The sequence below is a fragment of the Mytilus trossulus genome, chromosome 6 (assembly GCF_036588685.1).
Source record: "Mytilus trossulus isolate FHL-02 chromosome 6, PNRI_Mtr1.1.1.hap1, whole genome shotgun sequence".
Taxonomy (NCBI): Eukaryota; Metazoa; Mollusca; class Bivalvia; order Mytilida; family Mytilidae; genus Mytilus; species Mytilus trossulus.
Genome location: NC_086378.1, coordinates 19,823,316 through 19,835,241, shown reverse-complemented (window position 1 = coordinate 19,835,241; position 11,926 = coordinate 19,823,316). Strand labels below are relative to the sequence as shown.

Here is an 11,926-nt window from a genome sequence, read left to right as displayed (position 1 = left end):
ACCCTTAGCAATTTCTTAGATAAAATCATAATCAGTACAGTATTTCAATTATATAGAGATAAGGCGTCTGAAAATAGTTTCCATTACAAAATTATATTGTCTTCTAAAGGAAATACCTTCGTCGTCCTCTTCTCCGTCAACAGACCTGTTAAGATAAGAAAAAAAATAATATTGTTTTCAAAACACAAATTCTTATTCTGATTTATGTTTAACTTCTCATCGTGTATCTAGTTACCTTAAAATGTTTGGTGTAGTTTATCGGAGGTGACCATTCTTGAAGGAATCGAAATACGTTTGAATAAATATGTTAAAGCTATTTTTTTAAATATGCGACAACGTATGATTAGTCTCTGAAAATATCAAAAATTAAATTTTTCAATTAACAATTAGTATATTGGTATCAAAATGGTTCTTGGGTATTTCAATCAACATGGTTTGTCTGTATTGTAACGAAATGTGGGTCCCCTGAAATAGTGTGATGATGTAGTTTAAACCTTACTGTTAGTTGACTGTTCTTGTTATAGATTTCTTGTACACCTACGGTTAAACATTGTTAAACTGAACTTTTTTATAAGGTCTTTCCACTTTTCTGTGGAAAGACCTATTGTATTTGTTTTGATTATTAGGTCTTTCCACTATACTGTGGAAAGACCTATTGTACTTGTTCTGTTTATTAAGTCTTTCCACTTTTCTGTGGATAGACCTATTTTTTTCTTCCGCCAAATTTTGTTCTTGCGAAAAATAGTTGTTTCACAATGTGTCCCTTAGATATTTTGTATATGATATAGAACAATTTATGCGCCTTTGAAATTTACCCTGCGTAACCGAATACTTTTCTTAGTAGGAGTTATCTCCCATAACACTGTTTTCCTTGTTTCCTCTACTCCTTCGCTACCGTAAAAGATTACGACAAATTTATTTTATAAAATTGCTCGTTTTATCTTTCGCATGATTTGTTGTATTTTGACCGAAGCGATATGAACACTCCATATGAGAGTTATTTCCCCTAATGCATTTGATATAAGTGATATATGCATTCAATTTGGATTTTGGCTCATTTCACTTATATCTAAAAACTGTATAAGATATCGACAAATTTGTTTTACTTAAAGCCAGTTGCGACATGTCGTAACACGTAAATTTTGATTGCAAGGGTATGTTGAGCGCAAAAGGGAATTTTCTCCCCTCTTGTATATAAAAATATGCGTTAAGTGATATATAACTCATTTACCAAATATAATTAAGACCTAAAGTCTTTTGGTTTGAGGTCATTGGCTTATAACCTTGAATTTGATCTCAAGGTCATATATTAATTTAAAGTTCTAGATTTCAACCTCTGCTTTTATCTCCTATGTAAACATGATAAAGTAATAGCTTTCAAACCATTTAACCTTGAAAAAACAGCCGGAAGTGACTTTGTTTAAACAGGAAGTAGCTATTTTTCGTACCTTCTTTAAATAAAAGTATATAGAATCAGATATTTTCGGAATCCGTGTCAGGTAAATATTCAAAGAGTATCGGAAGTAACATTTTTCAGACCTGAAGTAACAAATTATCTCCCTTTTTTTAAAATATAGAAAATAAACCATATGTTTTTTTAATCAGTGTGCAATAAGCTATCATTTGACGATTGAAATGACATTTTAAACCTAATTTTACTACTTTAATATTTGTATGCATGTTTTTTGGTGGAGAGACCTTCAATTGTTCTCTGAACAATTGGTATTTAATTAATTTTTTTTTCTTCTTCCGCCACTTTTATTTCTTGCGTATAAATTTTGTTTCGCTTAGATGTTTGCAATTGGTATTTGATTTCGAACAGTTTATGCGACTTTGAAATTCATGCTGCGTAAACGAATACTTTTTCTTTGTAGGAGTTATCTTCCCAAACACTGTTTTACTTGTGACTACTCTCCTTCGTAAAAGTAAAAGAAAGCGACAAATTTATTTAATTAAATTGATTGTTATATTTTCTGCATGATTTGTGTTATTTTGACCGAAGCGATACGAAAACTCCATATGAGAGTTATTTCCCTTTATGCATTTGATATATGTAATATGCATTTCTATCTTGTAAACCATCAGTGATAGAGACTTAGGATCTCTTGATGTGGTCCTTGATCCAAAAATAAGAAAATAAGGTCAAGGTCTGAGGTCAAGTTCATATTTTAAAATTTAGATTTGGCTTATTTTCAATTCTTTTCAAAAACCGTGTAAGATATTGACAACATATTTTTACTAAATTTTAAGTTGCGACTTGTCGTAACACATGAATTTTGGTTGAAAGGGTACGCTAACATTAAACTGGAGTTTTCTCCCCTCTTATATTAAAAATTAGGCATATAGTAACTCATTAACCATATATAGTTAAGACCTATGATCTTTTGATTTGAAGCCCTTGGTTTATGACCTAGCTTCTTTTTTAAAATTTCTTTAATGTGGAAAGACATTCAATTGTTCTCTGAACAATTGGTTTTTAATTATTATTATTTTCTTCCGCCATTTTTTGTTCTCGCGTAACATGTTTGTTTCGCAATATGTCGGTTAGATATTTCTTACATAGTATCATACAGTTTATGCCCTTTTAATTTTACCTTTGTAAGAGTTATCTCCCCGAACACTATTTTCCTTGTGACTACATCTACTCCGTAACCGCTAAAGAAAGTGACAAATTTATTTTACCTCATGTCTATACATGATAAAGCCATATCATTTTTTGCATTACGTTGCAAGCCACTTAATCATGGAAAAGACAACCGGAAGTGACCTGGTGTAAACCGGAAGTTGCTGTTTTTTTTAATATATTTATAACAAAAATATATTAAACAAGAATGTGTCCAAAGTACACGGATGCCCCACTCCCGTTGTCATTTTCCATGTTCAATGGACCGTGAAATTGGGTAAAAAATCAAATTTGGCCTTAAAAGTGAAAAGATCAACCAAAAAGGACTAAGTTTGAAGTTAATTGGACACTAACTTCATCGAAACTACCTTGACCAAAAACTTGAACCTGAAACTCATACTTTTAATTTCTATGTTCAGTGGACCATGAAAATGGGGTCAAAAGTCTAATTTGGTTTTAAAATAAGAAAGATCATATCATAAGGAACATGTGTACTAAGTTTTAAGTTGATTGGACTTCAGCTTCATCAAAAACTACCTTGACCAAAAACTTTAACCTGAAGTGGGACGAACGGACGGACAGACGAACGGACGGACGAACAGACGGAAGGACGCATAGACCGGAAAACATAATGCCCCCTACTATCGTAGGTGGGGCATAAAAATATATTGTTGTAATCAGTATCAAGTATATTAGCAAATAAAACCGGAAGAGAATATTTCAAACTGGAAGTAACAATTTATCTCCCTTATTTAGAAAAAATGAGGGAAACCATATATTTTTGGAATCAGTGTATAATAAGATATCAATCGACACTGGATATGATATTTCAAACTGAATTTTCAAAGTTCTATTTAAGAATTGATCTTTATGGGTGGAAAGACCTTATTATTATTATTATTATTTTCTTCCGCCTAATTTTGTTCTCGCGTAAAAAAAATTATTTCGTAATATGTCGCTTAGATATTTCTTTTATAGTATCATACAGTTTATGCGCTTTTTTTTCACCTGTTCTAAGCCGAACAATTTTCTTTGTTAGAGTTATCTCCCCGAACACTGTTAACCTTGTGACTATATCTACTCCGTAACCACAAAAGAAAGCGACAAATCTATTTTAAAAAATTGCTCATTATATCCCTCTCATTGTTTGTGCTATTTTGACCGAAGCAATAGGAACACTCCATATGAGAGTTATTTCCCCTTATGCATGTGATATAAGTAGTATGCATTTCTATCCTGTAAACCATAAGTGATAGATTCCTAGAGTCTTTTGATTTAAGGTCCTTGGTAAAACAAAAATGATAATTAGGTCAAGGTCAAAGGTCAATGTCATATTCTTAATTTTAATTTTGTCTTATTTTGACTTATTTTCAAAATCCTTATAAGATATCGACAATTTTTTTACTCAATTGTCAGTTGCGACATGTCGTAACATGTTAATTTTGATTGAGAGGGTCTGTGGACAATTAATGGGAGTTTTCGCTCATCTTATATTTAGAATTATGCGTAAAGTGATATAACTCATTAACCATACATATTACAGACGAATGGTCTTTTGATTTGAGGTCTTAGGTTTATGACCTTGAAATTGAGGTCAAGGTCATTGGTTGATTGGACGTTATAGCTTTTTACCTTTGCTTTAAATTCATATCTATACATCATAAAGCAATAGGAACTGACATTTTAAACTGAATTTTGATGTTTTCCTATCAAAATGTATTGTTAGTTGTGGAAAGACCTTTAATTGTTTTCTGAACAATTTCTTTTTAATAAAATAAAATTGTTTCTTCCCGCCAACTTTTGTTGTTGCGTAAAATTTTTGTTTCACAATATGTCGCTTAGATATTTCGTATATGGTATCATACAGTTTATGCGCTTTTTAGTTTCATCCATTCTAAGCCGAACAATTTTCTTTGTAAGAGTTATCTCCTTATTCACTGTTTATCAAGTGAGTGCATCTTCTTCGTTACCAAAAAAATATCGACAAAATTTATCTTTCTAAATTGTTCTTTACATCCTCAGGTTTTGTTGGCTAATTTGGATCGAAGCGTTTCGATGAAATTTTATAGGAAGTATCTACCTTTACGAAATAAAGTGTTTTTTTTTTAACTCATAAACCTTTAACTGTATAACCCTGAAACATTTTTATTTGAGATTACTAGGTCCTCTCTTAGAAATTGAGGTCAAAGTCAATGGTCAAGGTCAAGTTCTAAATTTTGACTTTTACTTTTTTTTGGGACGTTTTCTCAAATAAGATAAAAATATATATAAAAGAACAAGTTCAATATGTTTGTTTAGTCTGAAACAATCCAATTGCATCTAATAGGAGTTACTGTCCCTGAAATGTTTTATTATAAGGTTAATTGATGAATACTTCAACTTGGTTCATTATAAAGGCATGTGACCTTTTACAAGGTTGGATAACCTATGACCTTGAAAAATGACAATCTGAAGTGACCCTGAGAAAACCGGAAGTAGCTATTTCTGGACCTTTTTCATAAAAAAGGATTTTGAATTCATATATTTTGTTATTTAAATACATTAACTTATCACTCAAGACTAGAAATGACTTTCGGACAATTATCTCTTGGTTTTAATGCAAAAGTATATAAAAACTTTATCATTTTCGGAATCAAAGTAAAAGAAGTTATCATATGAGATAGAAAGAGACCTTTACTTCACCGGAAGAGGCATATAATCTCCCTTATTTCACTCAAAAGTATATCAAAACCACGTATGTATCTCATCAGTATACAGTGACAAGTTTCTTTTCAAAATTTATCTTATGTGGAAAGGCCTTCAATTGTTCTCTAAACAATTGGTTTTTAATTATTCTTGCATATGTTTTTACAATCGGAACAACTGTCAATTGTTTACTTCAAATGACGTCATTACCTATTTTGGTAGTCACCAGTTCCGGTTTTGGGAATTTTTGTATTTTCCAAAATGGCAAATGGAAAACGGTAAACCAAATCGGTAGATTGGTTTACCTTAGTATTAACACGGCGGATAATACGGATAAGACATCAGTACGACTTTACCTTGGGCAAGTAACACACGTTAATTCCACGCGATTTTAATATAAGCGTACAAATACCATTTTCCAGAAAGTAACCACACAGCCAACACTATTACAATATCTGAGGAGACTACTCCCGTATAATGTGGGTTTTTAATTACTCAACTAGTTGCTGTTAGAGAATAACTTCTCGAGAGAAATTTTATCTTTTGGCATTGAATTTCTTTTTTACCGTTTCCAGATTACCAAACTACAGCTAGTAGTTCTTCAAAAGAAAGATATATGCCTTTTGTACTCAGAAGTCGTTTTTACAACAAAACAAAAGCTTTTATCACTTGAAATTGATCCCTCATTTAAGGTGTAGTTATTACATGGAAGGGTTAATCTCATTCGATAGGCTGTTCCCAACCTTTTCCATAAATTTCGTCATAACGACAGTTTTCTTTTCTAGACCATTTTAAATGAAAACGTTGGGACGTAAAGCTATGCTTGAAACACGTCGTGTCACTCAAACGACTTTATAGTACTCTCTCAAATCAATTATCTATATCATTGTCAAAGAATAAGGTTTTATAATAGGATATTTTTTTTTGCTTTTGATAAGTTTTCTTTTCTGGACTCTCATTTATATACAAAAAAAGGAGAGGAGACGTCAAAAGTTTGCTTCTCACACGTGCGTTACAAAGTTGTTGATAAATCCTTATGCGACATTGACGGACGCCATTTAACCATATCTTTTTGTCATACAAAACAATCAACAACTTTATTAATTAATCCTTTGTTGTTGATCGCTTTAAGATGCAATCAGCTGATTATTGATTTTCTGTCACAAATTGAAGCGTTCAATGTGAATTCCAAGGATTGTCTGATCAGGTAAAGTCAGCGAAACCCGAAAAAAGGAAATAAACAAGATGGATGAAACTAAATCGTTGTATATATTTCTTTCGCCAAATTCTTTCGCAAATGATAAATATGGTGTAAAACAAATCAAAAGATCCTAGGTCTCTATCACTTATGGTTTACAAGATAGAAAAGCATATCACTTATATCAAATGCATAAGGGAAAATAACTCTCATATGGAGTGTTTATATCGCTTCGGTCAGACTACAACAAATCATGCGAAGGATATGACAAGAAATTTTATAAAATAAATTTGTCGCATTCTTTTACGGTTATGGAGGAGATGCGGTCACAAGGGAAACAGTGTTCGGGGAGATAACTCCTACAAAAACAATTGTTTGGTTATGCTGGGTATACGGTCCGACCATACGCGTACGGTCGGACCGTATGAGTATACGCGTATGGTCCAGTACGAGCTGACCATATATGTGATTGGATCATATGGGTTATATTAAAATAATTTATAACAATCTTTATTTTTAGTTTTACAAATTGTTATTATTACAATTAGATGGATAAACTGAACAAACGAACAACTGAAATTAAACATTTGTTTAATTGTATATATCTACATCCTATTTTGGTACACTCGCCCAAGGTGACACTTGCTACAACAAGTAACGTAATATTTTTTTACATTTAAAAATAAACATGTTTGCAGTTCATGCATGTTCCTTTGAATTTGCATTTTTTTTTAAAAGTTGATAAACATTTTAAAACAACTGTCCTCCCATATTATGTTTACTTCAAATATCTTCAATTTCTGTTTATCATCAATCAATTAATGTATTATAACTGATCGACATGCTAAATACAAGAGATTAACAGAGTTGATTAGCGTGATTTTTTTTAAATATTTAGAATATAAAGTTTTTATTTCATTTTCAATTGAACTTTTTTATATTAATTTGAGAGTTAAGTTATGTTGATCTGTAATATGCATTTGTATCTAATAAACTTGACCAACTTCTTAATATTAGTCAGATCGTACACGTACGGTCCAAATACTCATACGGTCTGGGACACACATATGAGGTAAGAGCAAAGGTCAAAATATAGAATGTCAAATCAAGCTTTGACCTTGATATTAATTGCAAGGTCATAAACCAACGACCTCAAATCAAAAGACCATAGGTCTTTATTGTATTTGATTAATGAGTTATATCACCATACGCGTATTTTTACAAACAAGCGAATAGAAAACTCTCTTTTACGATCATCATGCCCTTGCAATCAAAATTTACATGTTACCACATGTCGCAACTAAATATTAAGTAAAGATAATTTGTCGATATAAGTGAAAATAATCCAAAATCAAAAATTGGAATATGACCTTGACCTTTGACCTTGACCTAGTTTTCATTTTTTTACCAAGGACCTTAAAGTAAAATATCCGAGGTCTCTATCACTTATGGTTTTCAAGATAGAAATGCATATCACTTAGATCAAATGCAATAGGGGAAATAACTACCAAATGGAGTGTTCGCATTGCTTCGGTCAAAGAAAGAAAAATAATGCAAAGGATATAACGAGCTAGTTTATAAAATAAATTTGTTGCTTTTTTTACGTTTACCGAGGAGATGTAGTCACAAGGAAAACAGTTTTCGGGGAGATAACCCCTACAAAGAGAAGTATTTGTTTACGCAGGGTGAATTTCAAAGGCGTATAAACTGCTCGATATTAAACACCAAACATCTAAGTGACAAATACGATAGGTCTTTTCACCGAAAATTGGAAAGACCTAATTAAAAAAAAACAATTGTTCAGAGAACAATTGCAGGTCTTTCGACAACTTTTGCTTTAAATTCATATTTTTGCTATGAAAACAGTGAATATCAGTTTAAATAACAGTTCCTACGGCTTTCTGATGTATACATATGAATTTAAAGCAAAGGTCAAAATCTAGAACGCCCAATTTGCCTATGACCCTGACCTCAATTTCAAGGTCATAAACCAAGGACCATAAATCAAAATACCCTAGGTCTGTAATATGTATAGTTAATGAGTCATATCATTTTACAAATTATTCTGAATATAAAAGGGGAGATAGTTATCAAAGGTACCAGGATTATAATTTAGTACGCCAGACTCGCGTTTCGTCTACATAAGACTCATCAGTGACGCTCATATCAAAATATATATAAAGCCAAACAAGTACAAAGTTGCAGAGCATTGAGGATCCAAAATTCCAAAAAGTTGTGCCAAATACGGCTAAGGTAATCTATGCCTGGGATAAGAAAATCCTAAGTTTTTCGAAAAATTCAAAGTTTTGTAACAGGAAATTTATTAAAATGACCACATTATTGATATTCATGTCAACACCGAAGTGTTGACTACTGGGCTGGTGATACCCTCGGGAACGAAACGTCCACCAGCAGTGGCATCGACCCAGTGGTGTAAATAGTTATCAAAGGTACCAGGGTTATAAAATTAGTACGCCAGACGCGCTTTTCGTCTACATGAGACTCATCAGTGACGCTCATATCAAAATATTTATAAAGCCAAACAAAGTTGCAGAGCATTGAGGATCCAAAATTCCAAAAAGTTGTGTCAAATACGGCTAAGGTAATCTATGCCTGGGATAAGAAAATACTTAGAAAAACCCATTTACGGTCAACTTACCCTCACAATCAAAATTTACGTGTTACGACATTTCTCAACTAACAATTAAGTAAAAATAATTTGTCAAAATCTTTTACGTTTTTTTTAAATAGGTGAAAATATGCCAAAATCAAAATTTGGAATATGACCTTGACCTAATTTTCATGCTTTTGGACAAAGAACCTCAAATCCAAAGACCCATTGCCAATTCGCTGATGATTTACCAGTTAGATATGCATATCTCTTATATAAGATGCATAATGGGAAATAACTCTCATATGGAGCGTTCATATAGTTTCGGTCAAAATACAACAAATCAAGCAAAGGATATAACGAGTAACTTTATAAAATAAATTTGTTGATATCTTTTGCGGTGATGGAGGAAATGCAGTCACAGGGGAAAATGTAACATTTGGCAAAACAAATTACATTTTATCACATAATTTCTTTTTATCTTTATCTCATGTCTTGAGTAGTAGAGTTTAGTACTTCTATTTCTAAGGATACCAGTTGTGTTGGGACTAACTGAACTAACCCACCTCGAATCTCTCTGCCGAAAGTGGACATATCGTTTCCTATATCAAATGTAACTCAACTTAACTTTACTTTCAACAACAAAGAGAAAACCATTGAAATAATTTTTTTTAAATGGATGTGCCCTTTGACCCTCTTTTCCCCTTTTGCTCCGTTGGACTCGGTCGATATTGCGCCACATCAAGGTATCATTGATAATGTAATGAATTGTCCTTTTTAAAACCCAAATACTGTCTATTGCATGAAAAGGATTAAGACAACAACAACAACAAAAATACACAAAAACACGAGAGCTATAGTTTGATTTTGTTTTACGAAGAAAGCATTTAAACATGTTAAAATCAGTTATTTTGAATGTTACTGACATCGATATTTCAAGAAAAAACGCACATTTACAATTTTCATACCAATATGACAAATGTTCTGTGCATTGTGTTCCCACCAAAACATAACACCTATAAGCGCAACAAAATGTCTCTACATGACTTCCCTCCTACAGATATCGTATTTTTCAACAATTCCCAAAAGTCACCTGACTTTGGAAACACAACATGATAAAAAACAGGACCAATTATCTTCAAACTAAATTTTCTTAAATATTGTATTAATTATCTTTCATATAAGCCCTACATGGCATATGCATGACCATTAATGCGAATACGTATACAGTATTCAACTGAAATTTAAAAGGGTCTTTTCGATAATCAAAGGTCAAAAATGCCCAAAAGGGAAAGGGTTAAAAAATTACAAAGAAAATTAAAAGAAGATGATAAATAACGTCAATACCTAGAATGTGTATTTATCAGGATGATAAACACAAACAAACAGATTCTTCTCATACATGTTATGATGGTATGATACTTTTACCTCTAATGGGAGGGATGGGAGGGATTGTGCCTGATATTCATATGATGAAGACATAATCTTTCAATCAGTTTAATTGAGGTCTGGCGCTGGCATATAAGTTAACTGCTAGTAGTCCGTTGTTATTTATGCATCATTGCTATTTTGTTTATTTTCGTTTGTTTCATCTTCTGACATCAGACTCGGACTTCTCTTGAACTGAATTTTAATGTGCGTATTGTTATGCGTTTACTTTTCTACATTGTCTAGAGGTATAGGGGGAGGGTTGGGATCTCATAAACATGTTTAACCCGCCGCAGTTTTGCGCCTGTTTTAAGTCAGGAGCCTCTCTTAGTCTTGTATTATTTTTTATTTTAGTTTCTTGTTTACAATCTGGAGTTTAGAATGGCGTTCATAATCACTGAACTAGTATATATATTTGTTTAGTGGCCAGCTGAAGGACGCCTCCGGGTGCGGGAATTTCTCGCTGCATTGAAGATATATTGGTGACCTTCTGTTGTCTGTTCTATGATCGGTTTGTTGTCTCTTTGACACATTCCCCTTTCCCATTCTTAATTTTAGAGATGCTAAATTAAAAATACTAAAGGGACATTTAAACTAATAAATCTAAAATTGTTATCTGTATGGCTAAAAAAAAGAAAAAAACCAACAGACAAACAAAAGACTACACTGGAGACTAGACAACACAATCTCAAACAAAAACGGTGTGGGGGGACTTCAAGTACCTTGGAAAGATAAGAAGATCTTGCTGCACATGTGGCAACCGTTGTGTTGTTTATAAGTATAATTCTATAATAATGAAATTCTGTTGGTCACATTAGTACATTATGCAACACGCTATATGTATACACATACATTGTAGACATCAAAAAGGTGGACTATGTCGAAGAGACAACAACCTGACCAAACAGCAGTAAGAATGTTGTTGTAAAGATTGTTTGTGATTATAAGTGTAAAAAGAAATGTAAACGTTACCTTTGCATCAGTTCTTTATCTTGTCCTGAAACGTACATTAAAATGTCTGTGATATAAAAAAAAACTCTACCATCATGTAACATCAATCTCCTTGAAAACTACATTACACAGATAAATCAATAGAACAGTGATGTACCCATATGTCTTCCTTCTTTACATAATAACCAAAACCAAAGTCTACTTAAGATGGATTTCCTTATTCGTTTATGACTGAGGTTATTATATGCTTAGTAGTACGCACTTCTGTGTTGACATGCCTTGTAAAAGATATGGTCAATAAAAAGATTTTAGTTTTTCAGAACTGGTCTAATCGGGTTTCTGCTTCAAAATTATTTTTCCTTAGTTGTATGTATCATACCTTTATGAAATTTCAGGTACTTAATGCTTTTCAACTCCGCACTTTAATTGA

At 32.3% G+C, this 11,926-nt stretch overlaps 1 protein-coding gene across 2 annotated transcripts in view; it reads right to left on the bottom strand.

Annotated features, from left to right (window-relative positions):
- Nucleotides 1–11,537, bottom strand: part of LOC134723248 (uncharacterized) — a 33,184-nt gene extending 21,647 nt beyond the window's left edge. For both annotated transcript variants that reach the window (XM_063586873.1, XM_063586874.1), the window contains exons 1-2: nt 11,518–11,537; nt 117–145 (exon numbers count right to left, since the gene is read on the bottom strand). In XM_063586873.1, coding sequence (XP_063442943.1) covers nt 117–145; nt 11,518–11,525 — 37 coding nt within the window. In that variant the 5' untranslated portion in view covers nt 11,526–11,537. The remainder of the gene's footprint in view (nt 1–116; nt 146–11,517) is intronic.
- Between the last annotated feature and the right edge of the window lie 389 nt (nt 11,538–11,926).